The sequence below is a fragment of the Stegodyphus dumicola genome, chromosome 6, assembly GCF_044657685.1.
Source record: "Stegodyphus dumicola isolate Sdum_Otavi_A_Nest chromosome 6, ASM4465768v1".
NCBI classification, from domain to species: domain Eukaryota; kingdom Metazoa; phylum Arthropoda; class Arachnida; order Araneae; family Eresidae; genus Stegodyphus; species Stegodyphus dumicola.
In genome coordinates, this window is record NC_140773.1 from 227,299,261 (window position 1) to 227,323,943 (window position 24,683).

A 24,683-nucleotide genomic window follows, 5' to 3' on the forward strand; every position below is an offset into this window, starting at 1 on the left:
GATCTTTTGCAGGATCCGGTACGGCAGACACCGCAGGTACAAGTTCCAGAGGTGGGAAAACGACAAGTACAAGGGCAAGCCAATGAGAGACAGAAGCAAGTGAAAAGAAAATTGCCCCGCGGAAAAATTGAAGGTACAAAGAAAAAGAAGCCGTTCCACCGTCCAAAAAACAGAGTTCACGAACACCCCCAGAATGAAGAAGGGAGAAGGACGACGTATGTGGAAAAGACCGGGAGAAAGGACGGCAACTATAACCCGGCTGTGAAACGGAAGATTGACTCATCCGACAGAACTCTCCGCAGCAAAAGTCGCCGAACTGCGGAAGGGCCATCAGCGGCGGAGGAAAAAGTACAAGAAAAATTTGAACGGCCAACAACGAGGTCCAAGCAGGATCACGACAGAAGTTTCCCGGTTCCACCAAGACCAGCTGCCTTCAAACGGCCAAGACCACAAGCAGAGGACAGAAGGAAGATGTTCAAGGGTGGCCGTAGTGGTGAAAAACGGAAGCTTCCAGAGGAAAGCACTGAAGGGCGAGCCCGTACAAGAAGGAGGATCAACCAAGCTACGGTCTGCAGCACCTTTAAAGACTGGGCCCAGAAAAGGATGTCTGAATATTACAAAGATAAGTAAAATTTTATGTTACTTTACAAACTTAAGTTAATCTTTCATTCTTACTGCAAGTGGCAGATTTCAAGAAGTTTTACCTCATGCGAGGTCTACCTTTATCGCCAAAAGGGCGAGAAATGAGTTGTGACCGATTTTCTTATTATGTTTTTCAATTACTCGCGCGTAAAACTAAAGTTGATGTATAATAGCGTTGTATAAAGACTTAAATATTGTAAAAAGTTGTTGTATAAATTTTATTTAAAACATTCTAACAAGAAAGAAGTTTTAGTCTGAAAGACTTTTTGAAATGTAGTATTATTTCAATGTAGAAAGAATTGGCACTTGCTTTGAAAAGAATAGAAGTTAACAATGTACTACTAATGTATGTTTTCAAATGTGTAAAATTAACGGCATCTTGATATGTTCTTGTATACATGTGAACTGTTATTTTGAATGTTTAGAAATACCGTGATATGGTAAAAGTGAAAGTAATGTTAAAAAATTTGTTATTCGTGTGACTGTAAAGATTAAATCATGCTGAATATGTGTTAAAGGTTGAATGATGTAGTTAGGCTCTCTGACGCTACACTTTAGAGTTAGCCACTTTCAGAATAGTACCTCAGGGTCTAGAGTTGAAATTAGGGTGTGTTAAGAGGTCTCGTATGTTGAATTTTAACACGTTAGTGTTTTGATTGTAGGAGGAAGTGTTGAACACATAGACAGAAACACATTCGTGTTTGGTGTTTTTACAACACATGTCAGAGAGCACGGGGAGAGATAATTAAAATAGTCATGAATGAAATAAGAATGTTAAGAAAAGTATATTCTATATGTTATTTGCAATGTCATTCTGTAACATTTCATTAAACTAGTTTTCCTTCCAGATCTCTGGAAGGAACCAGAATTGAATAAAGCTCCTGTTTTGATGCAGTACAGATGAAAAAGAAAAAAGATTGTTGTATATTCCGGGAGCTGCTATTGTAACAAATTTCTTTCTTTTAAAATTTTCTAGTTTCTAGCTAAGTTATGATTGTTAAAGGTTGGCCTCGCGTTAGTTTCTAGAGCTAAAAGTTTTCAACAAGGTCGTTTTAGACCTCAGTTTCAAACTAATTAACTCTGGCGGGAAGTATGTAAGGATCTTAAGTTTTACTAACGTTTATTTTATTTTAAATCTTTACTATCACTTCTTATTTTCTACTTCCGGCCAGAATTATAAGCGTGAAGGAGTTTATGCAAAGTTGTCTGGCGAACGCCAAGTATTTAAGTGTGGCCTTTTTGCCAAGCAGAAGAGAGGAAGCCGTGAGTTCGAAGCAGGCCGCTTACCTTAGAAGTTACGCAGTTGCTACTTTGCCTTCCAGGCCAGAGGTTTTAATCCTCTTGATAAATTAAACGTATTGTAGTGTTCACAGTCTCTGTGCTACATACGCTTTCTGTTATTATAAGGCCAATCTTATTCTAAAGTTAAATTAGAGTTTAGTTTTATTTTGATATCTTTTAAGTTAGACCCCGAGTGGAGGGTCATTGTATTCCGAAGTACGGAAGTCATTGTATATAAAGAAAAAAAATAAAGGGTTTTGTATACCCTTCGTCTGTATCCTGTCTACTTACTACAATTAGTGAACATAGCTTTAGTAAGCTCTCTGTTCTAGTCAGGTCATTGTATGTTTCCGAAGAAGGTTAGAAGAAACATTGAACCTGATAAGTTAGTACGGCATTTAAGAATTCCACAGAAGACTGTGATGTGATTTCCATGGTGTGCACACAATATTTGATTTCGACTCAAGAAATATAAAGTCAGGAAAGAAATATAAAGAAATAATTTCAGCCTTATTTGAAAAATGTTTGGCTTATAAAATGTTTCGAACACAAATTTTGTTGTCCTTGCCACGAGGAATTTTGTGGGCTTGGGCTGACTATGTCAGACAAGTAAGCATAAATAACAACAACAACATAATACTGGAAGAAATGTTACTATGGACAATTTCTTTACTTCGTTTAATTAATAGAAATGTAAGAACTAAAGGTTGATGTTGATGTATTTAATTATGGCAAAGCACACGAGGGCTATCTGCCTAAAGGGAGGGATGCCTTTCGTGGAGGACTTTCTAAGGGAAACTGGCTCGTATACACGTTACACATGGGGAAAACCACGAAAACGCCCATGCAGCCAGCCCGTTCGCGGGATTCGAACCTCAGACCGAACTACCAGTGTTCAGCGTCTTTACCGCTCGGCCGCTGGTGGGCCAAAAAAAAAAAAAAAAAAAAAAAAAAAAAAAAACAGAGCTCACCAGGCGAGTGAGCGAAGGGATGTATGTATGTTCGTACGTTTGATGCGGCCGATTGCAACAAAAAGGGGAGGTGCTCAACTAAATGTTATAGTAGTCCAATATGCAAAATTTCAACATTTTCCGGCTAATCCTTTTTGAGTTGTGCGAGATACATACATATGTACGTACGTACAGATGTCAAGAACAAATACCTCTTGAACTCATTTTGGCAAAAAAAGAAACTTTATTCTGTCCGTACGCACAAAGTCATGCAAAAACTTCTTTCAGTTGCATTGGAAAGCGGTCAAAATGTATATTTTTGTTGAAATATGATATGAAAAATAATCATATATACTTCCTTTATTTCATGCAAGAAAGTAAAAATGAGTTTTAAAACGTTTTATGAAGAATTATAATCCTGTAATAAAAATTAATTTAATAAACTAAATTACAGCATATTTTATTTAAAAAAACTTTAAAAATGGCAGATTTTTTTCCCTTTAACTAGGTTGGGGTCAAAATGTTCGCATAATGTAATTAGAGGTAGACTGAAAATGCAGTAATGCTAATGTTCAGTTGTTCCTAAATGGACAGACATCAAATATAAAAAAAAAACTATGTTATACTTGCATATCCTGTATTTTCTTATTTAACGGTTAAAATAACATGGCTATTTTCTGTGCTATAACTATATTTTAGATGATTTTACTATGCATGTTACAGTCTATTAATGTAATTTTACTACCTCTTTCACAGTGGATCTTTCACATTTCCACTTCTCAACCTTTCCTATCTCTTCAAAGTATAGTATGTCACAGTCATTTACTGCGGAGGAAAAAGTCTACAGTATAGTACATAATGTAAGAAAACACAGAATGCAAAGAAAAAAAAATAATAGAACATAATGAGGCATTTCTGAATATAAACAAGACGAATTGCACACGATTAAAGAGGTTTTTTTTTTATTTTCCTGCGCAAGCTTCATGAAAGCTGTATTTACTTTGTGGCTCGTGTTTATTTACTAAAAACAAATAATCGTCGTAAAAGAAAATAAGTACTTTATTTAAAAGATCAAATAATAACAGTGACGTGAAATAATACTATTTTACATAATTCTTCACATCATGGGAGCACATATTCATTCTTTTAAAGCAGTAAACGCTCAAACTCGGGTCTTTGGCTTTCTCCTTTTTGTCTTTGGCAGTGGCGTAGCAAGCGTAACTGGCGCCCGGGGCAAAATAACTTTTTGGCCCCCCCCCCACAAAAAAAACTTTCAGTAATATAATGTATGGAATATATTCGTAATAAGAAAATAATGCAAATAATAATAAAATGCTGAATCTGCCATAAAATACTCAAAAATATATAAAGATTAGTCACTACCTAACTGCACTAGCCTTGAATTCGGAAATGCATCTGTGTCGGCGGAAAAATCTGACCTACGATGATCTAGAATTAGTTAAAAAGGTGTTATTTATTTTACATATTTATATAAGTGTTTTTAAAAAGTACAGTTTTTAAACAATTAAAAGTTTAATATACATTATAGATACACAGATATGTGGCAACTTACCTACTACAACTCAACTCTGCCAGTCTGATAACCCATAGCAACCAAAAACAAAAATAATATTTGTTCCATTCAATTGTTATAATTGTTTAACGATCTGTCTCAAAAAATTGTACTACCATAATTGGTGACACGTATTTATTACGAATGGCAACCTTCAATGTTGCACAAGTATGGAGTTTATATGTCTAAATTCTGAGCAGCAGTAAGTTATTCAGTGTGATGAGATGCACGTAAGACATTCACTTGTCATTTCAAGCTTTTTGCCGCATTCCGGTGAGTCAACATATTTCTGTCATAATTTCAGCGGATATATGTATCGTCTGCTGCATTTGAGCCTCCAATTTCTCTGATTTCGAGTACCAAGAAACTGTGTCACTATATACATATTCATTATTTTTCTATACATATTATTACTGTACATATTTGATTGATCTAAAGTGGTTGACAACGATGCTGCTTCACAATTGGCGCGAGTGGCAGTTAAGCCACCATCTTTTTGTCGCCGAGACCCTCGTTATGGTTCATTCAATTGGATGCGCAGTTTAAATTGAGTCACATTACTGCCGACGAAACTCAATGTTATACAGTGATCGCTGCGTTAGAATCAGAGGTACTGCAATCAGCTCATGAAATAATTTTGAATCCATCGACGACGGACAAATACAAATCTTTAAAAAAAAAATTAATTTCTGTTTATGAAGAATCCGAGACAGTTAAAATCGAGCAGCTGTTGCATGATTTACGGTTGGGTGATATGAGGCCTTCTCACTTGCTGTCTAAATTGTCAGATTTAGTCGCCGGTAACCTAACGGATAACATTCTTAAAACATTATGGATGAATAGACACCCATTTAACATGCAAACTATTTTAGCGGCCAGTAGCGAGCCACTTAAAAATCTTCCCGAAATCGCTGATAAAATTCACGAGATGGCCATTCCAGCGCAAATACACGCAGTGCAGGCTCCTGGTCCAGGTATTGTGGCGTTACAAGCTTATATTGATGATCTGTCCAAACAAGTTGCTCAATTAGTAGTCATCCAAGCTGAACCTTTTCAGCGCAACCGCTCCGCATCACGTGGTCGAAATACACGCTGTAGCCAACTGAGGAAACGTTATCAAAGCCCTCCTCCGAGTCATAATAGTCATAATACAGGGAAGACCCAATCCTCCTAGTCCCATGACCATATGATTATGAAAGGTCGACCCCTTCAAGACCAAAAAAAAGGAAAGAAGAGAGAAAAAGAAGCTAATTATCTAAAAATAATTGGAGGTTAATTAAAAATAAGGAAGAGACATACAAACAACGAAGCACAACACCAACATTCAAAATCCAAAAACAATGAAAAACCCCACGAGCAAACAGAGTGGCTGAAACTTTCAAGAAATATTCATTCACATGAATTTTCGGAACAGGCACAGGCGGTCCAAAGCCATCGAGGAATTCCCAATTTAAATAACCTGCAGAAGGTCAAACCGAATTCCCTACAGTATTACCTTAATAGCATATTATTTGTATAATCATAATTCTATTTAAACTATTCATTTATTTTAAAAATTTACTTTAATAGTCCTACTACTATCTGAATTCAAATGTATTAATTATCCTTAATAATCATAGAAAAAAAGCTCCAGGACTGCCAATAACCGAAACTGGAAAAATTTAAGATTGCCATGTATCATATTAAAACCCTAGTAATTACTCTATTAAGAACAGAATATAAGAAAAATTTTAAAACTTTAAAATTTCAGAACATTTTAAAATCAAAAACTACAATTAAAAAATATAAAAATTCCATAAAATTTAAAATTTAAAAATCAAAATCCTAAAACTCAAAACCACTAATTTCGATAATTTAAATCTGGTAATCCATCAGGATTCTCAACATTTGCAAGGCCATATCTATGTAACAATCAACTGCATTTCTTCGAAATACCGCATGTACAAAACATCCACAATGCATTAAATAAAACACTACACAGAAAAATTTCAAAATTTTCGTAGTAAACCTATAAATACTCATAACTGAAAATATAATACATATAATCAAAAGATAAATATACACAATACTAAACAAATATTCCAAATTCAATATTAGAATTGATCAAATCCATTGCACATTTAGAATATGTTTTTACGATTTTCAAGTTCCATGACTTATCTCCCAAACATTTCTTTCTCAAATTTTCCAATAAGGAAGATTCAAGAAGTGATCTGCGTTACCAACTTGATGGCAATGACCACACAAGTCTGAATTTTGTAAATTAAATCTCGAGAGGTACGCGGGAAATCTTCCATGCCCAGTTAAAAACTGGTTTAAATCAATATTACTAATTGGTCGCATACCATTTTGAATTTTAATAGACTTCAAAAGACCCACGCACCTCTCTGATTCATTCCATCTAGTAGTATTCCAAATATCATTATAAAAATTGTTCATGTTTCTAATTGCATAACTTCTCAAACCAGAAATTTCTCTTTATATTCACAATCATCATTAGTGGTCGCCTCTTTAGCCAGCACGTCGGCCCTTTCATTTCCAAAAAAGCCAACATGTGCTTTTATCCAGTGTAAATGAATGCACATATTCTGCATCAAAAATTTCAATAGACATTTAATATCAAATATAATAAATTAGTAGGACGGGCCGAGGTCAAGGATTGAAGCAAAGACATACAATCAGTATATATATGAATAGAATCAACACAAGTCAAAATTTTCTTAACCCATTGAAGGGCTTTAAGTAAAGCACAGCATTCCGATTGAAATACAGAATTATAATTATTAAGCTTATATTTTTTATTTTCAATTTCAGTTCCATAATGATAAATCACAAATGCTGCACCCAATTTATCATCTTGCCTGGACCCGTCAGCATAAATATCCAATTCTCCGACTATTGGGAGTTTACAATCAAATTCAAAAACACATAAATCAGAAGGATGTACCAAAATATTATTAATTCTTTCAAACATATGCCTTGTAATCAAAATATCTTTATACAATTTAAAATCAAGTCTACCAGTTCTGAACAAAAAATTTTCAAAATATAATTTATATAAAATTGAAAAAGGCGGCGTGCCGGTTAGAACGCAGAGCACCTCAGTTGAGACAGTACGGAAACATCTTGTAATCATTAAGCACCAGCTCCTCTGTATCGCATCGAGTTTGTTCCTCAACCTGACCAAATCCCCGGCACTGGATCCCCAGGCACCAATTCCATAGAAAACCCTAGAGATAATTACATTATTCAGAATATCTTTAAGAATGCATGATTTGTTACAAAGTGTCTCACTAGAAAAAGGATCTCCTGTAAAACATTAACATATTGTTGCGTGCGTACGGGTTCCTTATGAAATGAATGCACAAGTCCGATGAAAAATGAACAAAAATTTATTATTATCACAACAAAAATGCTTAAATTTTCTCAAATTATCATGCAGTATTACAATATCTCACAGTAGTTTTCTTTTAACTACTCAAATGTCCAATAGAACGTAATTCAAAACAGCTAAAGAACGCTAATCCGCGAATTCGCTACAATCAACAACAGTACAATCGCTACAATCAACAATAGTTTTCTAAACAACAACAAACTAAGCAACTGCTCAAACTGAGATGTTTTTCTTCTTTTATAAGATTTTAAAATCACGCGCTAGAATTTTCCAGCACTTTCTCGAAATCAAAAAGAGATATTTATTTATTTAACGCACACGCTCTTGTATTTTTAATTTTTCCGGCTTAGCTTTCTTTTAATATTCGTCACGCGCTGCACTGCGCGAGAAATAAAACCATTTAATTTATAATTGAACTAACATTAGCTTTTTAAATACCAAATTCGTATCACTGCCCCCTTCCCAAGGACTGCACGTCCCGGGCAGTACAATCCCTGGATAGGAAGCTAAACTTACAACTGTGGCATAAACATTACTTTACAATATCAAACAATATAAACAATAAATGCAATAACTAACTTAAACAAATCAAATGCTATCAAATACTAAATACAAAACAAATACTAAATACAAATCAAATACTAAATGCAAATCAAATACTAAATACAAATCAAATACTAAATGCAAATCAAATATTAAATACAAATCAAATCAAATACACATTTATAAACAAAAAGGACCATGGTCTGATACTATTTACAATTATTTACATTACGTACTATGGCCATAGTAATGAGCTAACCTGTCGTAATGAACGACTTTAGGCTTAGAGTTCGAAGACTTACGAATCCGAACCACGACGTCATTCAGCCTTTTTAGGACTGTATACGGGCCATCCCAAGGTGACTGTAATTTCGGACAAAGTCCTTTCCGTCGAGTCGGATTCCACAACCACACCTTGTCTCCGTGGAACTGATGTTCAGTAGCTCTTGTGTCGTAGCGGGTCTTCATCTTCTCCGTCGCCAAGTTGACTCGCTCTCGTGCAAAGTTGTGCATCACTTCAAACCGGGCCTGGAGATCTTGAATATATCCCTCAGACGATGAAGGAGCATCCGGAGAGCGGCCAAACAATAGATCACAAGGCAGACGAAGGTCACGACCGAAGAGCATCTGTGATGGAGAATAGCCGGTAGTCTCGTGGACAGCACTGCGGTAAGCCAGTAAAAAGAGTGGTAATTTCTTGTCCCAGTCCTGTTGGTTTCTGGAAACCACTAATGAGAGGTTATTAAGGATGGTTCGATTGAACCTCTCTACCATGCCGTCCGACTGGGGATGCAATGGCGTCGTTTGAGTTTTGTCAATGCCGAGTAGTTTGCATAGTTCTTTGATTACTGCCGAGGCAAAATTCCTTCCCTGATCGGAATGTAACTGAAGAGGCACTCCGAACCTGGAAATCTAGTGCTGTATCATTACCTCAGTTACTGTGACAGCCTCTTGATCAGGAATAGGATAAGCTTCAGGCCACTTGGTGAAGTAATCAACGACAACGAGTATGTATTTGTCGCCATCAGCAGTTCGTGGCAGAGGTCCCAGGATGTCAAAGGCGATACGTTCAAAAGGCACCCCTACGTTGTAACGTTGCAGCTTGCCTCGGCTGCGTCTCTTCGGTCCTTTCCGACCTGCACAGGCATCGCAAGATCGGCACCACTTTTGCACGTCATCCTTTGCATTATTCCAGTAAAAGCGCTCACGAACTCTCTGTAAGGTCTTCATTATTCCAAAGTGACCTCCCATAGGGCTGTTATGTAGTTCTTTAAGGACATCAGGAATGCGGGATCTTGGAAGTATCAGCTGCCATCGGAACGTCTTCCCATCATCCGATTCGAATTTCCGGTATAAGACGCCGTTTCGAATGTGAAGTGAATCCCAGAGTGCCCAATATTGTTTGGTTGTAGGACTACAGATAGAAATGTCCTGCCAGGTAGGTTTTCTGTTTGATGACTCCATTAAATCAATTATGGGTTTAATGTCGCGGTCTTCCAGCTGGTCTTTCCTGACTTCATCATCACTCCACGGTTCTCGATCAGCCGATGTTGATGTTGTAATTTGTCTTGCGACCGGAGTCAGCAGCTCGTATTTCGCTTCCACCCTGGAACAATATCGGCAGCTTTCTTGGCAAGGTCTTCTAGACAGGGCGTCGGCGTTTCCGTGTGATGATCCCTTACGATGACGGATAGTGATGTCATATTCTTGGAGTCTCTGTATCCACCTGGCTATTTGACCCTCAGGATTCTTGAAATTTAAAAGCCAGGTCAATGATGCATGATCGGTGCGAAGCAGGAATTTTCTGCCGTATAGATAGTGATGGAACTGTCTACAGCTTTGACTATGGCGAGCAACTTTTTCCTGGTGACACAATAATTCCTCTCCGGTTTAGACAGGCACTTGCTCCAGTAAGCTACTACACGTTCTTGGCCGTCTATTTCTTGGGACAAAACAGCACCAACACTTTCATTACTCGCGTCGGTGTCGAGAATAAATGGTCGGTCAAGCTGAGGATACGTCAGGATTGGAGCAGATGTTAAAGCCTCATTTAAGTTGTTAAATGCATCCTCGCATTCTTTTGTCCACAAGAACTTTTGGTTGCTCTCTGTCAGCTTGTGTAGGGGTCTTGCGATGGAAGAAAAGTCCTTCACGAATTTCCTATAGTAGGTGCAAAGCCCTAGGAAGCTTCTCAGCTGATGGACATTTTCGGGACGTTTCCAGGATTTAACGGCTGATACCTTTTCAGGATCCTTGCGCACACCTTCTGCAGAGATGACATGTCCCAGGTAAGTCACTTCCTTTCGGAACAATTTGCATTTAGCGGGACTCAGCTTCAGATTGGCTTCTTTCAGTTTCTGAAGCACCTTCCTAAGATTTTCTAAATGTTCTTCAAAACTCTTTCCGACGATGATGATGTCGTCCAGGTATATGAGGCAGGCTTCGTAGGAAAGGCCTTTCAAAACAGTTTCCATAAGACGTTCGAATGTTGCCGGCGCATTACACAGTCCAAACGGCATCACCTTGAATTGCCAAAGCCCTTGTCCCGTAGTAAATGCCGTCTTTTCTCGGTCTTCAGGCTGTATTTCTACCTGCCAATACCCACTCTTTAAATCAAGTGTTGAGAACCACTTGCTGCCAGAAAGAGTGTCTAGAATGTCGTCAATTCTAGGAAGAGGGTAACTGTCTTTCTTCGTAACCTCATTCAATCGGCGATAGTCGACGCAAAATCTTGTTGAGCCGTCTTTCTTTCTGACTAGGACGATGGGAGATGCCCATGGACTTACTGAAGGCTCGATGACATCGCTTTCTTCCATATCTTTTAACAGTGTTCGCACCTCTTCCTGTTTAGCAAACGGTAGACGTCTTGGATGTTGCTTGATCGGGGGATGATCGCCGGTATCTATTCTATGTTGTGTCAAACTAGTTCGACCCACGTCAGAAGACGAGCGGGAGAAAACAACTTGAAGATCTTTAATGACGCGATCGGCAGCATTCCTCTCTTTATCGTTTAATTGCGCATTCTGCAATAACTCCGATGTAATTCTCTCTGAGGACACGGATTCTTGGATGTTACTCTTTCTTTCAACGGTGGTTACTGGAGTACATGCTGCAACCACTTCACCTTTCTTAATAATTCTCCCCTTCTCAGTTACATTGGCGACTCTCACCGGGATAACCGTTCTGGATAGGTCGACGAGTGTTGAGGCTACTAGTACTCCTTTTGGGCTATTACAGTTATTGGGATATTCTATGATGCCGTAGCGGAAATTTCTGTTTTCGGCTATGGATCCAGGAAGTAAAATTTCTGTTCTTGCCGGTATTGTGATATTGTCTTGTGCTATGATTTTATGGACAGATTTAACTTCATCATTGACTCCAAATAACGCTATGTCCTCAGATGTAGAATGCAATTCGTTATTTTTAAAGTCCAAGGAAAAATTGTATTTCCTTAGAAAGTCCAATCCGAGTATGCAAGAATCAGTGATCTCTGCTACATATGCCGTGTGATGGTAAGCGGCACTTCCAAACGTGATGTTAGCATTTACTTTTCCATCGATGTTGATCTTCTCACCGGACACAGTCTGTAGGGTAACGCAGGGCGGCGTCCAGATAAGTTTGCTTCCCAGTTGTTGAGCCAAATCTTTTCGGATGATGGTAACGTTGGCTCCTGTATCTATCGTCATATTGCAGGGAACTCCATTAATATGTCCTATTATGAAAAGTCCATTACTGCCGCCTCTCACTGCAGAAATCTGAAGCGCTTTAAACTGGGGCTTTTCATGATCTGGCAACCTCTGCCCCGCGAGATGGCCACTAATTAGTTTCCCTGCTGTTTGTTAGGAGCGGTCTTAGCATCTGTGCCCTGGTCTGCAGTTTCGTCGGATGTGTCCTTCAGCACCGCAGTTCCAGCACTTTACGGTCGGTTTCTTGTCACCAATATTCTGTCTCAAGGCGTTCAGTTGTCCAGTTAAATCGTCTAGACGAGCAGTGACTTGATCCCTTGGCTCCTGGACTTGAGCAGCTCTGACGGGTGGCTTGCTGGGCTGCCTCAAATTTCATGGCATACACTAAAGCGCTTTTCAGATCTTTAACATCCGCCATTCGCAGTGCTTTCTGTATTTCAGGGTCCCGGATGCCATCGATGAAATATTGCAGGGACAAGATTTCCCTTGTTTCTGTCGGGCACTCCGAAAAGGCATCCGTTCAACATCCGTGGCGAGCTCCTGAAGCGTTTCGGTGAGCTTCTGTTGACGAGATTTTAATTGGAGCCTGCTGTAGTCTTTTAAACATTTCTCGCCGAAGCGCAGCTCCAAAGCGCCGGATAGAGCTTCGAAATCTAGCCTTTGATTTTCGGGAAGCGTCTGCAGGATATCCGCTGCGTCTGCTCTCAGAGAAGCGGCGAGATGGCAGGCCTTAGCTTGGGAATCCCATCCATTCGCATCCGCAACGATAGAAAATTGTGTCCTATACACCTGCCAGGAGGTCTTCCCATCATATGTAGATAGTTTCAGAACGGAACGAGCAGGCATCGATCAAAATTTGAAACCTTCAGAATTGTTTCCTACCGTCGCTATGCACTTCTTTAGGCTGTCAACTTCTTTGGCGACGGCAGCAGAAACCCTATCATCAATTTGTTGTTCGACGGCAGAAACTCTCTCTTCTATATGTTCTTTTACAGAAGAAATTCTTTCTTCTACTTGTTCTTTTACCGAAGAAACTCTTTCTTCTATTTGTCCAACTTTAGTTTCAACCGCGTCTATTCTGCCTTCCATAGCCTAAAATTTATTTTCTATTACGCAGGTAATTTCTCTTTTCATTTCGTTCTGACCTGCTTTCATCTCATTTTTAAGAGATTTCATCTCTTCCTTAACGGATTCCTGGCCCAATTTCATTTCTTCCTTAACGGAGTTGACGGCCCCTTCCATCTTTCCTTGGCTTGATTTCATCTCTTCTTTCATTTCTTCTTTAAACGAGGCAAAGGCTGTTATCAATTGCCTTAACTGCTCTTCCATCGCTCTTGTTATTGGCATTCAAATCCCACTTCTGACACCAAAAATTGTTGCGTGCGTACGGGTTCGTTATGAAATGAATGCACAAGTCCGATGAAAAATGAACAAAAATTTATTATTATCACAACAAAAATGCTTAAATTTTCTCAAATTATCATGCAGTATTACAATATCTCACAGTAGTTTTCTTTTAACTACTCAAATGTCCAATAGAACGTAATTCAAAACAGTTAAAGAACGCTAATCCGCGAATTCGCTACAATCAACAACAGTAGTTTTCTAAACAACAACAAACTAAGCAACTGCTCAAACTGAGATGTTTTCCTCCTTTTATAAGATTTTAAAATCACGCGCTAGAATTTTCCAGCACTTTCTCGAAATCAAAAAGAGATATTTATTTATTTAACGCACGCGCTCTTGTATTTTTAATTTTTCCGGCTTAGCTTTCTTTTAATATTCGTCACGCGCTGCACTGCGCGAGAAATAAAACCATTTAATTTATAATTGAACTAACATTAGCTTTTTAAATACCAAATTCGTAACAATATCATCTGAGAGCCGATGAATTGTTTTAAAATGATCTGCGAAGGTCAACTTGCAATCTTGACTCCCAAATATTTAACAACATCAACAAACTTTATTCTTTTTCCTTGATATCTAAATTGTGGAGCTCTCACTTTGATCCCAGCCCGCGGGAAAATGATTGCAAAAATTTTTCTAAGTTGAATTCAAGACCCTCGCCGATTCTCCAGTTTTCCAGTTTTAACATAACATTCTCAAATGATTTCTCGAGTTTTTCCAATGATGCACCATACATCAGAACAGCAAGATCATCTGTATATGCAATAAAGTTAACATAACTGGGGAATTCCAAAATAAGAAATTTGTTTAATATGATATTCCAGAGCAGGGGAGCACTGCAGGAGACCTGCGGACAACCAATGAAAATCTCTAGTTCTATCTCTGCAGTCTCATCCTTAAAAGCATTAAACAAGATTTTGCGATTGTTAAAATAACTCCTATAACATTGAATCAAATTCCTTGGAAATTTAAGGTTAATCATGGTTTGTAAAATAGAGTTCCAGCACACTGAATCGAATGCAGACGAAACATCCAAGGACAGCAGCACTACATGATGCGAACTCTTATTGCTTCTAATAAAGTCAATAGTATCATATAATGCATCATATGTAGAACAGCCAGTTGTGAAACCATACTGTCGCCGACTGAGTATCATTCTACTATTCAAGTAAAACTTCAATCTCCCAACCAAGATTCTTTCATACACTTTTCCAAAGACACTCAAAAGTACAATTGGTCTATATCTGTCATTCTGCTTTGGAATTAAAACAACTCGACCGATTTTCCAATTTCTTGGAAACACATAAAATTTAAAACAGTAATTAAAAAGCAATATAAAAATATCCAGATATGTAAAAATTAGAATCTGAACAAATATAGGATTAAAACAGTCCGGGCCCGGAGCGCTTCGACGCCTTATTTGTTCAACTGCACTTCTGATCTCTGCCTCTGTAATTACAGCGTCATCCAATGGCAATCAGAAAGTCTATCCTCATCTAATGAAATATCCTCAGGTGCTTTCAATTTGAGTGATTGCAAAAGCTTCTGTCTATTGAGTTCAATCAAATTGTCAGCGTGTTGAGGATTATACAGAGCAACAGCACGTCTCACTTTTTCAGAGGTAATTCGATAAAAACCATTATAATAATAAAGATTATTAAGAAAAAATTTCTTCTTAGTTTCAAATTTTGTCTTCCAAATTAGACGTTTATAAGTTGCCAATTCTTTTTTATATGCAATTTTCCTTTCATTACGTATATTGTCCGTTAAATTCAAAATTTGCAAACTTTTCCTCAAAGCACGTATCCGGCGTCGCATACAAGTAAGTTGTGGAGTCCACCACGAAATCTGCTTACTTCCCTTTTGTTTTGTTCGTAACTTCTTTTTAACATCGATAGACAGATCCTCAAAAATTTTTCAATACAATTTTCAATTGTATCAGAGTCCTCACACTTCAATAAACTAATTTAAATTTCTGTATTATCGGAGCAATTTTATAACAATACCTTGTAATCCGGTGGACATCTCTTGTTAAAACAATCTTAGGAGCACAATGAATATTTTTCATCATAATTCAACTGCAAATAACGATGATCACTAAGACTCTCATCCATCAGAACTTGCAGAGCTCCAGAATTGATAGACAAACCTGGTGAGGTCATAACAAGATCAGTCTATACCTCACCGATGGTAGATTTGAAAGTTGCAGGAAAACTCAAATCATTTAGTAAAATTATATTATTAGAGACGATAAAGTCAAATACCAATCGCCTTCTTGCATCAGTATCTCCCGCGCCCCAGCTTGGATGTTTAGAGTTAAAATCACCGGTAACAATGAATTTATTATAATTTTTCATGACCGGGTATTTGTTTTTACCACCACAAATTTCGAAACAAGGCAAACAAATGCCGCCCACCGTGTCGTTATAACGACCAAGGAAACGAGAAGGGCCGTTGCTTGAAGTTGTGAACGACAGCGGCTGGAATTTTGCACGCCTTTTTCTCATCGAAAAGAATTCGGGCTTAAGTTTCTTGTCGTTCTTGTTTTTTGATGTTTCTGTCGTTCCACCACATTTTCACGAACAAAAGCGCCTTACCAAGTTACAACTTTATGTAGCAAATGGAACTTCTATTCAAACTTTTGGTGAACGCCTGATATCTGTTGATTTAGGATTGCACCACAACTTCCAATGGCCATTCACTATTGCTACTGTTTCAAGTTCTATTATTGGCGCAGATTTTTTTCAAAAATTTTCTTTGCTTGCCGATCTTAAAAATCACCGTTTGATAGATTCCACAACCAACTTAACTTATCCGGGAGTAATTCGCAATAGTCAAGATTTGAGCATTAAACTGATTTCGGGTAACTCCCCCATGGCATCAACTTCTCAGAGAATTCCCTACAAACACGCGCGCAGTTATGGGTATTTCCGAACCCAAGCAGGATGTATTACATTATATTGAAACTACCGGACCTCCGATTGCCGCTAAACGAAGACGCTTAACTCTGGACAAGCTTAAAGCCGCCAAAGAGGAACTTCAATACATGATGGAACAGGGAATTTGCCGTCCTTCAAAAAGTTCTAGGGTCAGTCCGCTCCATCTAGTTCGGAAACGAAATGGTAACTGGCGCCCGTGTGGCAATTATCGCCGGTTAAATGCAGCTTCAATTCCTGATCGTTACCCAATCCCTCACATTTAAGGCTGTATGCAAGTTTTCGAGTGAAAAGCTATTTTTACAGCCATTAATCTTGAGCAGATGTATCACAAAGTGCCCTTTAAGCCAGCTGATATTCCAAAAACTGCGGTTATTACGCCTTTTGGACTATTTGAGTTTCCGGTCATGACTTCGGCTTATGCAATGCTGCTCAAACATTCCAACGCTTCGTGAAGCATGTGCTAAACGGCCTCGACTTTTGTGTACCTTATTTTGATGACGTCTTAATCGCCTCCTCTTCAGAGCAACGTTTCAGAGCAATGTCCTTTCACGTTTGAGAACAGTTTTTGAACGTTTTCAAAGGTACGGTGTCAGTCTTAATCCTTCCAAATGCGTTTTTGGCCAGTCAAGAGTATCCTTTCTTGGTCATGAAATTTCCTCTGATGGGATTCGACCCCTTCCAGATAGAGTCACCGCTATCCGTGATATGCCCGAACCATCTACAGTGAAGGACTTACGACTTAAGAAGATTTCTTGCTATGCTCAATTTTTATCGACGTTTCTTACCTCATGCAGCAACCATACAAGCATCTCTAAATTCCTTTTTGGTTGGAATCAAGAAAAACGATAAACGTGTTATAACCTGGACTGCAGAATCTCGCGAAGCGTTAAAAAAATGCAAAAATGATTTAATTTCGGCAACAAATTTGCAGTATCCTTCCGCATCTAAACCATTATCACTCTATGTTTATAAGGTGAGGGACTCCCGCTTTCCTAGCATGCTTTCGTGGTGTAGTGGTTCTACACGCTGGGCCGGTACTCCAGAGGTCCGCGGTTCGATTCCCGGCGAAGGCGATTGCTATTTTTTCAATCTCTCTTGCTTCCAAATATCCTAATGTCTCTACAGTGGCGCCCAAAATAAAAGGGGTTTTGAATGAGGATTCTCCACACCCAGGATTTGGCGATTGCGGCTCCTAAAAACCCCAGTCGCCCTTTAAATAGGGGAGTTTATAAGGTATTTCTCCCGCTTTCCTAGCGTGCCTTCATGAGGTAGTGGTTCTGCACGCTGGGCCAGTACTCCAGAGGTCCGCGTTTCGATTCCCGGCGAAGGCGTTGCATATTTTTCATCTCTTCTGCTTCCAAAAAATAACCTAATATCTCTACACGTTGACGCATCAACGACAGGTATAGGAGCAGTTTTAAAAAAAAAGGTCAAGACTTATGGAAACCACTTTCATATTTTTCTAAAAAACTCTCACTAGAACAAACCAGATACAGCACTTACGATCGCGAATTATTAGGAATTTATGAAGCTGTCAAATATTATCGGCATATGCTATAAGGACGCGTTTTCATGATCTTCACAGATCACAAACCCTTAATCTATACTTTTCAGCAGCGTTCGGATAAAGCTTCTCCTCGTCAAATGAGACACCTAGACTTCATAGGGCAATTTTCAACAGATATCCGTTATATTGCGGGTTCGCAGAATATTGTAGCAGACATCTTGTCTCGTATTGAAGAACTAGCCGTTCCTTCGCCAATAAACTTTGCTGCCCTTGCGGATGAACAACACCGGGATTCAGAATTACAAACCCTCTTGAAAAGCAAATCTTCCACCAATCTCAACTTGCAGCTTATGCAGCTGTCACCTGGAAAATCACTTTATTGTGATGTTCTGGATTCAAGATTTCGACCTTATGTTCCCTCCGTGTTTCGCCATGCCATTTTTAGTCAGTTACATCGTCTGTCACATCCTGGCATCAAGGCTTCAAGGAAACTGATATAGCAAAGTTTCGTATGGAATAGCATGCAAAAGGACATAGCCAACTGGACACCATCATGCTTGGAGTGCCAAAGATCTAAAATTGTCAGACACACCACCAGCCAACTTAAAAATTTTAATTTGTCCTCATCTCGCTTCAATCACGTGCACCTCGACTTGGTCGGGCTCTTATATTTATTAATAATAATATAATACATGAATAAAATTAATTATTATGTATACATTTCTCTTACCTTGAAAATTTAGAAGCAAATTTATCATTTACTTCATCAAAGTTGATCCTTTCAAATTTTTCTCTTTCCACACTTAAAAATGCTAGATGACTTAGGGGATCTTGTCCCACCGTTGATTGTAAATATGTAAAATTTATTTTAATTTGCTGAACGAACGTTCATAGTAAGTAGTATTTAAAGTGCGACTCTTAGGTTTGGAAAAACATATTCTCTATAGATCTGCAGTGGAGTTTTAGGTTCTATTTCTTTTCTACTACGGAGTAACGTCATGCAGTCACATTCCCTGCTCAAAACAATTAGGGTGTATTGTGGGTTCGGTATGAAATAACCATATAATCGATAACATTTTTGAACAAAAGAAAATAGAAGAGATTATAAAGGAAAATTATAACGTTTACAAAGTTGGGAATATGCAAATTTAGTCTGTGACGTCGAAAACTATGCGTTTTAGATAAGGAGTAAGGAACGACCTGCAGTATTCCTTTTTGTAATAGAAGATTAAAAACAATTCACATTCGTTGAATGCTTCGTAGCAGTGAATATACGACGTCTCAGCAAGATGACTTAGTTGAATCAGTAGCCAGGAAGGCCATCAGACGTTTACAGGAGAGTCAAACGCAATCCATTGTAGCGGAAGCGTTACGAATCTCAAAAACTGTCATTTCCAGATTATGGAATCGGAATTTGGAAACTGGATATATTTGAGAAATTCGGGACAAGGTCGTGTTATCGTTTTAAAATAAAAAGCGAGAGATATACGTGCATTTCGTTTAAATATATATCTCTACTTTGGAGAAATAAAGAAGTCAGAAAGAACGTTTTGGTTGATGTACTGCAAGCATTTTATTACACAAATCAAGAAAATAAATAATTAATTATATTACAATAGTTATTAATTTTAAATATATTTTCCAGAAATCGATCAAAATAAAAACTGAAATTTTCCGGAAAATCTTGTTTGGAGACCATTTGGCGCTCCTGTACGAGCGGCGCCCGGGGCATCATGCACCCCCTTGCCCCCCTCTCGCTACGCCACTGGTCTTTGGCTCCACGCATTCGAACGTGTTGGACATTCTGAAGGTACCTTGCATCTTGGGAAGCTTAATAACCGAAGGCGCGTGCCTAATAATTATGTGTATAAAACACTGTATTATATGTAAATGAAATTTGTTTGTGTATTAATAACAAGTGATCAGATCGTTTTCCTCTGAAGTTTATACTCGAAAAGAAATCTAACAAATGATAATGTAGTTATTACATCCTCCTCCTTGGAAGAAACATGATCAAACTTGGGACACATTGCGAAGTCACATATTTATGCTTACCTCTTTTAGGATTTTGAGTTCGTAGTTCAACTGTCAGAAACTCTATTGAATGCGAGAGAGGGGAGAAGTAATTGCTAATGCGACATTTTTGGAACACCGATTTCTGAATCTGTCAAGACCTATTATAGGGTATTTTCTCTCTCCTTCAGCATGCCGTCGTGGTGTGATGGTTAGCACACTCGGCGCGTATTCGAGATGTCCAGGGTTCGAGTACCGGCGAGGGCATTTTTCATGTCTTCTGCCTCAAAACTAACTTAATGACTCTACAGTGGCCCCTGAACTAAAAGGTGGTGGATGATGATTCTTCAGTTCACCACCAGGATTTGGCAACTGGGTCCTCTAATCCCCAGTCACTCTTTAAAAGGGGGAATATATAAGGTATATTTTCTCCCTCTTTCCAACATGCCTTCGTGGTGTAATGGTTGGCACACTCAACGCGCATTCGAGAGGTCCAGGGTTCGAGTCCCGGCGACAGCATTTAGAAATATCCTAATGACTCTACACTATCACTACTCGAATAACTAGCAAATAATTTCAAACCGGCAAATGCAAGCTCAAAGGCCACTCTGGGGAATAGCAACATTTGTCATCTTTCACACGTGTTTCAAGTATATTCATAGCATTTTCTTTTAAAGAAAAGTTTAATTAATCATATCTTTTCATAAATAAAAACCATTTCAGTATTGTTTTTTATATGTGCATGAGGCCGGGGGGGTTCATGTGTTTTAAAGAAAATAATCTTTTATATGCAGTCTGCAGTCATATAATGAATTTCTTTTAGGCACAGAAAAAGTTGAATGAATAACAATCTTAACACCTCATGCATTTCATAGTTGTTCTAAACATTTTAAAACTTTAGTATTAGATGTAAACACCTAGTAAAAGTCTTGCAGCCAGAATTGAAGCAGCAAAACTTTTGGCTATAAGCGTTTTTAGAAAAGGCTAATAATTTTCGCATGCAACAGTTTTACAACAAATCTTAAAATGGATCTTGTAATGATTGGAGTCCTAGAACCTTGAAAACAGTTTTTAAAAAAATGCTCTTCCTGTAAAATACTGTATCATAAAATCGCATGGATGAGCAATGGGATTTTGAAAGACTCTTTCTCTAAAGAATACTTTCCTTCAACAAAGAAGTTCTAAGAGAAATTAATTTACCCAGAAAAGCTGTTTTGTTGCTAGATAGTGGCCCCGGCGTACTTTGATGCATATCTTTAAGATGGGGAGATTAAGGCAATTGTTTCACCTACACAGAGAAAGAGAGAGAAAATGCAATTGCCTTTTGCCAACCTATCGATCAGGGCTCTCTCGAGACGATAAAAAGAAATTATTGCAGGAAGCTGCTGTTCCCAGTAAAAATTGAAGAAGTCAAGACTTGATTGAAAAATTGAAAGGCATCGGTGTAAAGGCTGTTGCTTATTGCTTTGCGCCCTTTCGACGCACTCATTTACAAACTACACAACCTGGGTTCCCAGGCTACATCACAAACATAGTTAAATGTTTAAACCGGTAGAACGACAAAATGTCTACCTAACCGGTAGACAAAATGTCTACCCTTCGCGTTTCAAACACACTATCAACACGTAGGGCAATCCTTGCTGGGTCTCCCAGGGCAGTCTGCTTGGACCCACTTTATTCAATATTTACGTGAAGGACATTCCCACCACACAGAACACAACACTTGCAATGTATGCAGACGACACTGCAGTCCTCTAACAAAGTGTTCATTATCTCAGCAATACAATGATTACAAGACTACATACTCGAGATTTGGCTGACAAAATGGAAGATCAAAGTTAATGCAGATAAGACTCAAGCAATCCTTTTTACCAAGAAGAGCAAATTCAATAAAAATCTGCAACTTTACGGAGAAGATATCCCATGGGCCAAGCAAGTCCTTTATTTTGGGGTGATTCTCAGTAAAATTCTCTCATGGTACCCACACGTAACATCTATCCTTAAAAAGTTTTGAGTTAGTAAAACTACACTTCACCCCTTAATTTCTCGAAACAGTGTACTTTCAATAGATAATAAGTTTCTTATTTATAAAACTGTATTGCGTCCCATACTATGTTATGCCTGCCCGGTTTGGGCATATTCATGCAGATCATATAGGAAAAAGTTACAGCAGGCACAAAATTGTGTCCTAAGACAGATCAGCTACTCGCCCTGTTACGTTCGAAATAAAAAAAAACGTCTTGATGAATTAGGCATTGAAGAACTGAAATATTTTTATTGCCCGCTTGCCCGGAATTTTTATGCTAACCTTGCAAGTATCAACAACCCTGTGATAAGGGTCTACAATTATGATGTAAATGACCCAAATAATTGTAAACGCCCTATGGCCATACTTAGTACTCATATTGTTTAATTTGACTTACTTTACCTGTACTGTAGTTTGTGATTTATGCTATGATTTAAGTGCACCAGTTGACTCACACTATCTGTATTATATGTATCTCTAAGACTCAGGTTAAAGCCAGCTCTTTTCCCCTTTCTCAGCTCTCCCAGATGGCATTTTCAGGTCTTTATTGAAACTCGGCGCGCACTTTATTTCTGCTAGAATATCTTATTATCCTATTACTCAAAAATACGATCATAATTTATTAAAAGAAATATTATATCCTGTGTTAGTTACCCATTGCATTACAGCATTCGAAACAACCTACATGTTCGACAAGGGGCAGGGTCCTTGACCCAGGCACCCTGGTGTTACGCCGCTTATAAGTGCGACGAGGTTTTCAATGCGAGCAGTTGTTATGTGTGGGCAATTTTAAGCACGTATGCTACAGCCCATGCATCTCAAGAAAGATTCTCTGTGAAAATGTGAGCGAATATTGTGAATGATTTCCTGATTGGCTCATATGCACAACCAATGATATTCGATGCCATATGTTATCACATTTTTTGCTATAAAAGATTTTAACAGAATTTCTTAAACTGCCAGTCATATTCAGCCGTGGTTTGTTCACAATGGGGCGCCAGCCCATTTCTCTACTGGTGTGCACAGTTATTTGGATGCTACTTTTGGAACACGTTTGATTTTTTGTGGAAGGTCAGTCCGTTGGCCACCCCGATTGCCCGATTTATCGAGCCTTGATTATTTTTTATAGCTACATTTGGAGGCACTCGTTTACGAAAATCGAATTGTATTGAGCACTTAGCAGCTTGAATATCCGCAGCGGCTCAGAGTGCGTGAGAAATACCTAACATCTTTGAAATTCTTTGCCAGTCACTCCATCGACGCTCGCATCATGCATTACTGCTGTTAAGAAATATGATTTTAAACATCGATTTAAGGAAGCATTTATCAAAAATGCTGTAAGTAAACATTTTGTTCCCTTTCACATCTTATTTCTTGTGTTTGTGCCTCAAAGTGTTACTTGCGCGAAATCATTCTTTTTTAAAAAAAAAAAAAAAAAAAAAAAAAAAAAAAAAAAAAAAATTGTCGTAATGTGCTTTATGGTTTATGAATCATCTTGTGTAAGTTGTACATTTCGTTGTTATTTTAATTTTTTTAATTTCTGCATAGACTTGTGGGATTTACTAAAAAGTAAAAGAATCTGAGTTAAGCAGTGCGGTCACATTTAAAAAAGCAGATTCTCAAAATCCCCCTTTATTACTTTCAAAGAACAGAAATGACTTAGAAATCGTAGCCAAGTTACACTGGCGAATATCGCATCTGCATCTTTCATATAAGAAGTTACACAAAACTGTTCCACCCGTATAGTGTGCGTTAAATATAATCTATGTTTTTGGTTACGCAGGACAAATTATTATGAAATTCTGTATCAAAATTCTCAAATCCATATATAAGCAAATACTGTAAGTAAATAAATATATGAGCAAGGGAATTTTTAAGTGAATATTTTCTTTCCCGTTCAATGGCTGGCAAAAAAACCCATTCTCATTTACTTTGAACCATTATAAAATGTATAGCAAAATTTCTATTCGATAAAAATATGAAAACTGAATCTAAGTTCAAAACTACCGTAAATTACTTAAAGATAAGATATCGTAACTTACCTAAATTTACAAAAATGTCTATTTTTCCCCATGCATAGCAAGCATACATATGCATACTTGTATTTTTGTTTAGTATGGCAACCAAATTCAATTTAATGTCCTAAAAAAAAAAAAAGAAGAAACTTTTTTAAAATAAAATCTGAAAGCCTTCAGGTTTTATGTTTTTTTTTTTTTTTTTTTTTTTTTTTTTTTTTTTTTTTTCCATTTACAGACATATACATGTTTCGAGAGCATTTGGGCTAACGCTGCATTGGGTTAAAATATTTAAAAACAGCACATCTTTAGAATTTCCGAGAGATAGTCTCGCGTACTGAAGATAAAAATATTTCATTCCTACAATGCTGCCACTGCTTTCTTCGAAATTGTCGTATTTTTTAATCAAAAATACGTTAAAATTTTACAAAATATGAAATAGACAATAACATAAATTCGAAATTCGGGCTTCCAGTGCTCATATTTGGATGAAGGACTACGTTATTCAAAATTTGGTGACTCTGGGTACCGTTGTTTTTCGTAGTGCCAGAAACATGCATACTTCCATGCAGATTCTTCATTACTTAATTTCTTTATATATTATACTAGAAAGCGCGGTTGTCATACAAAATGACCGCTGTTCTAGATATTATAAATTGTAATTAAAATGATTTGTGCAAAATTGTCTGCTAATTTAAACTGAATTA

General features: G+C 37.8%; 1 protein-coding gene across 1 annotated transcript in view; it reads right to left on the reverse strand.

Annotated features, from left to right (window-relative positions):
- The window catches only part of LOC118200195 (hexokinase-2-like), a 47,373-nt gene extending 23,276 nt beyond the window's left edge, over window positions 1–24,097 (reverse strand). The window contains exons 1-2 of the mRNA XM_035372131.2: window positions 24,004–24,097; window positions 3,619–3,698 (exon numbers count right to left, since the gene is read on the reverse strand). Of these exons, the coding sequence (XP_035228022.2) occupies window positions 3,619–3,698; window positions 24,004–24,058 (135 nt within the window). The 5' untranslated portion in view covers window positions 24,059–24,097. The remainder of the gene's footprint in view (window positions 1–3,618; window positions 3,699–24,003) is intronic.
- Window positions 24,098–24,683: the final 586 nt, after the last annotated feature.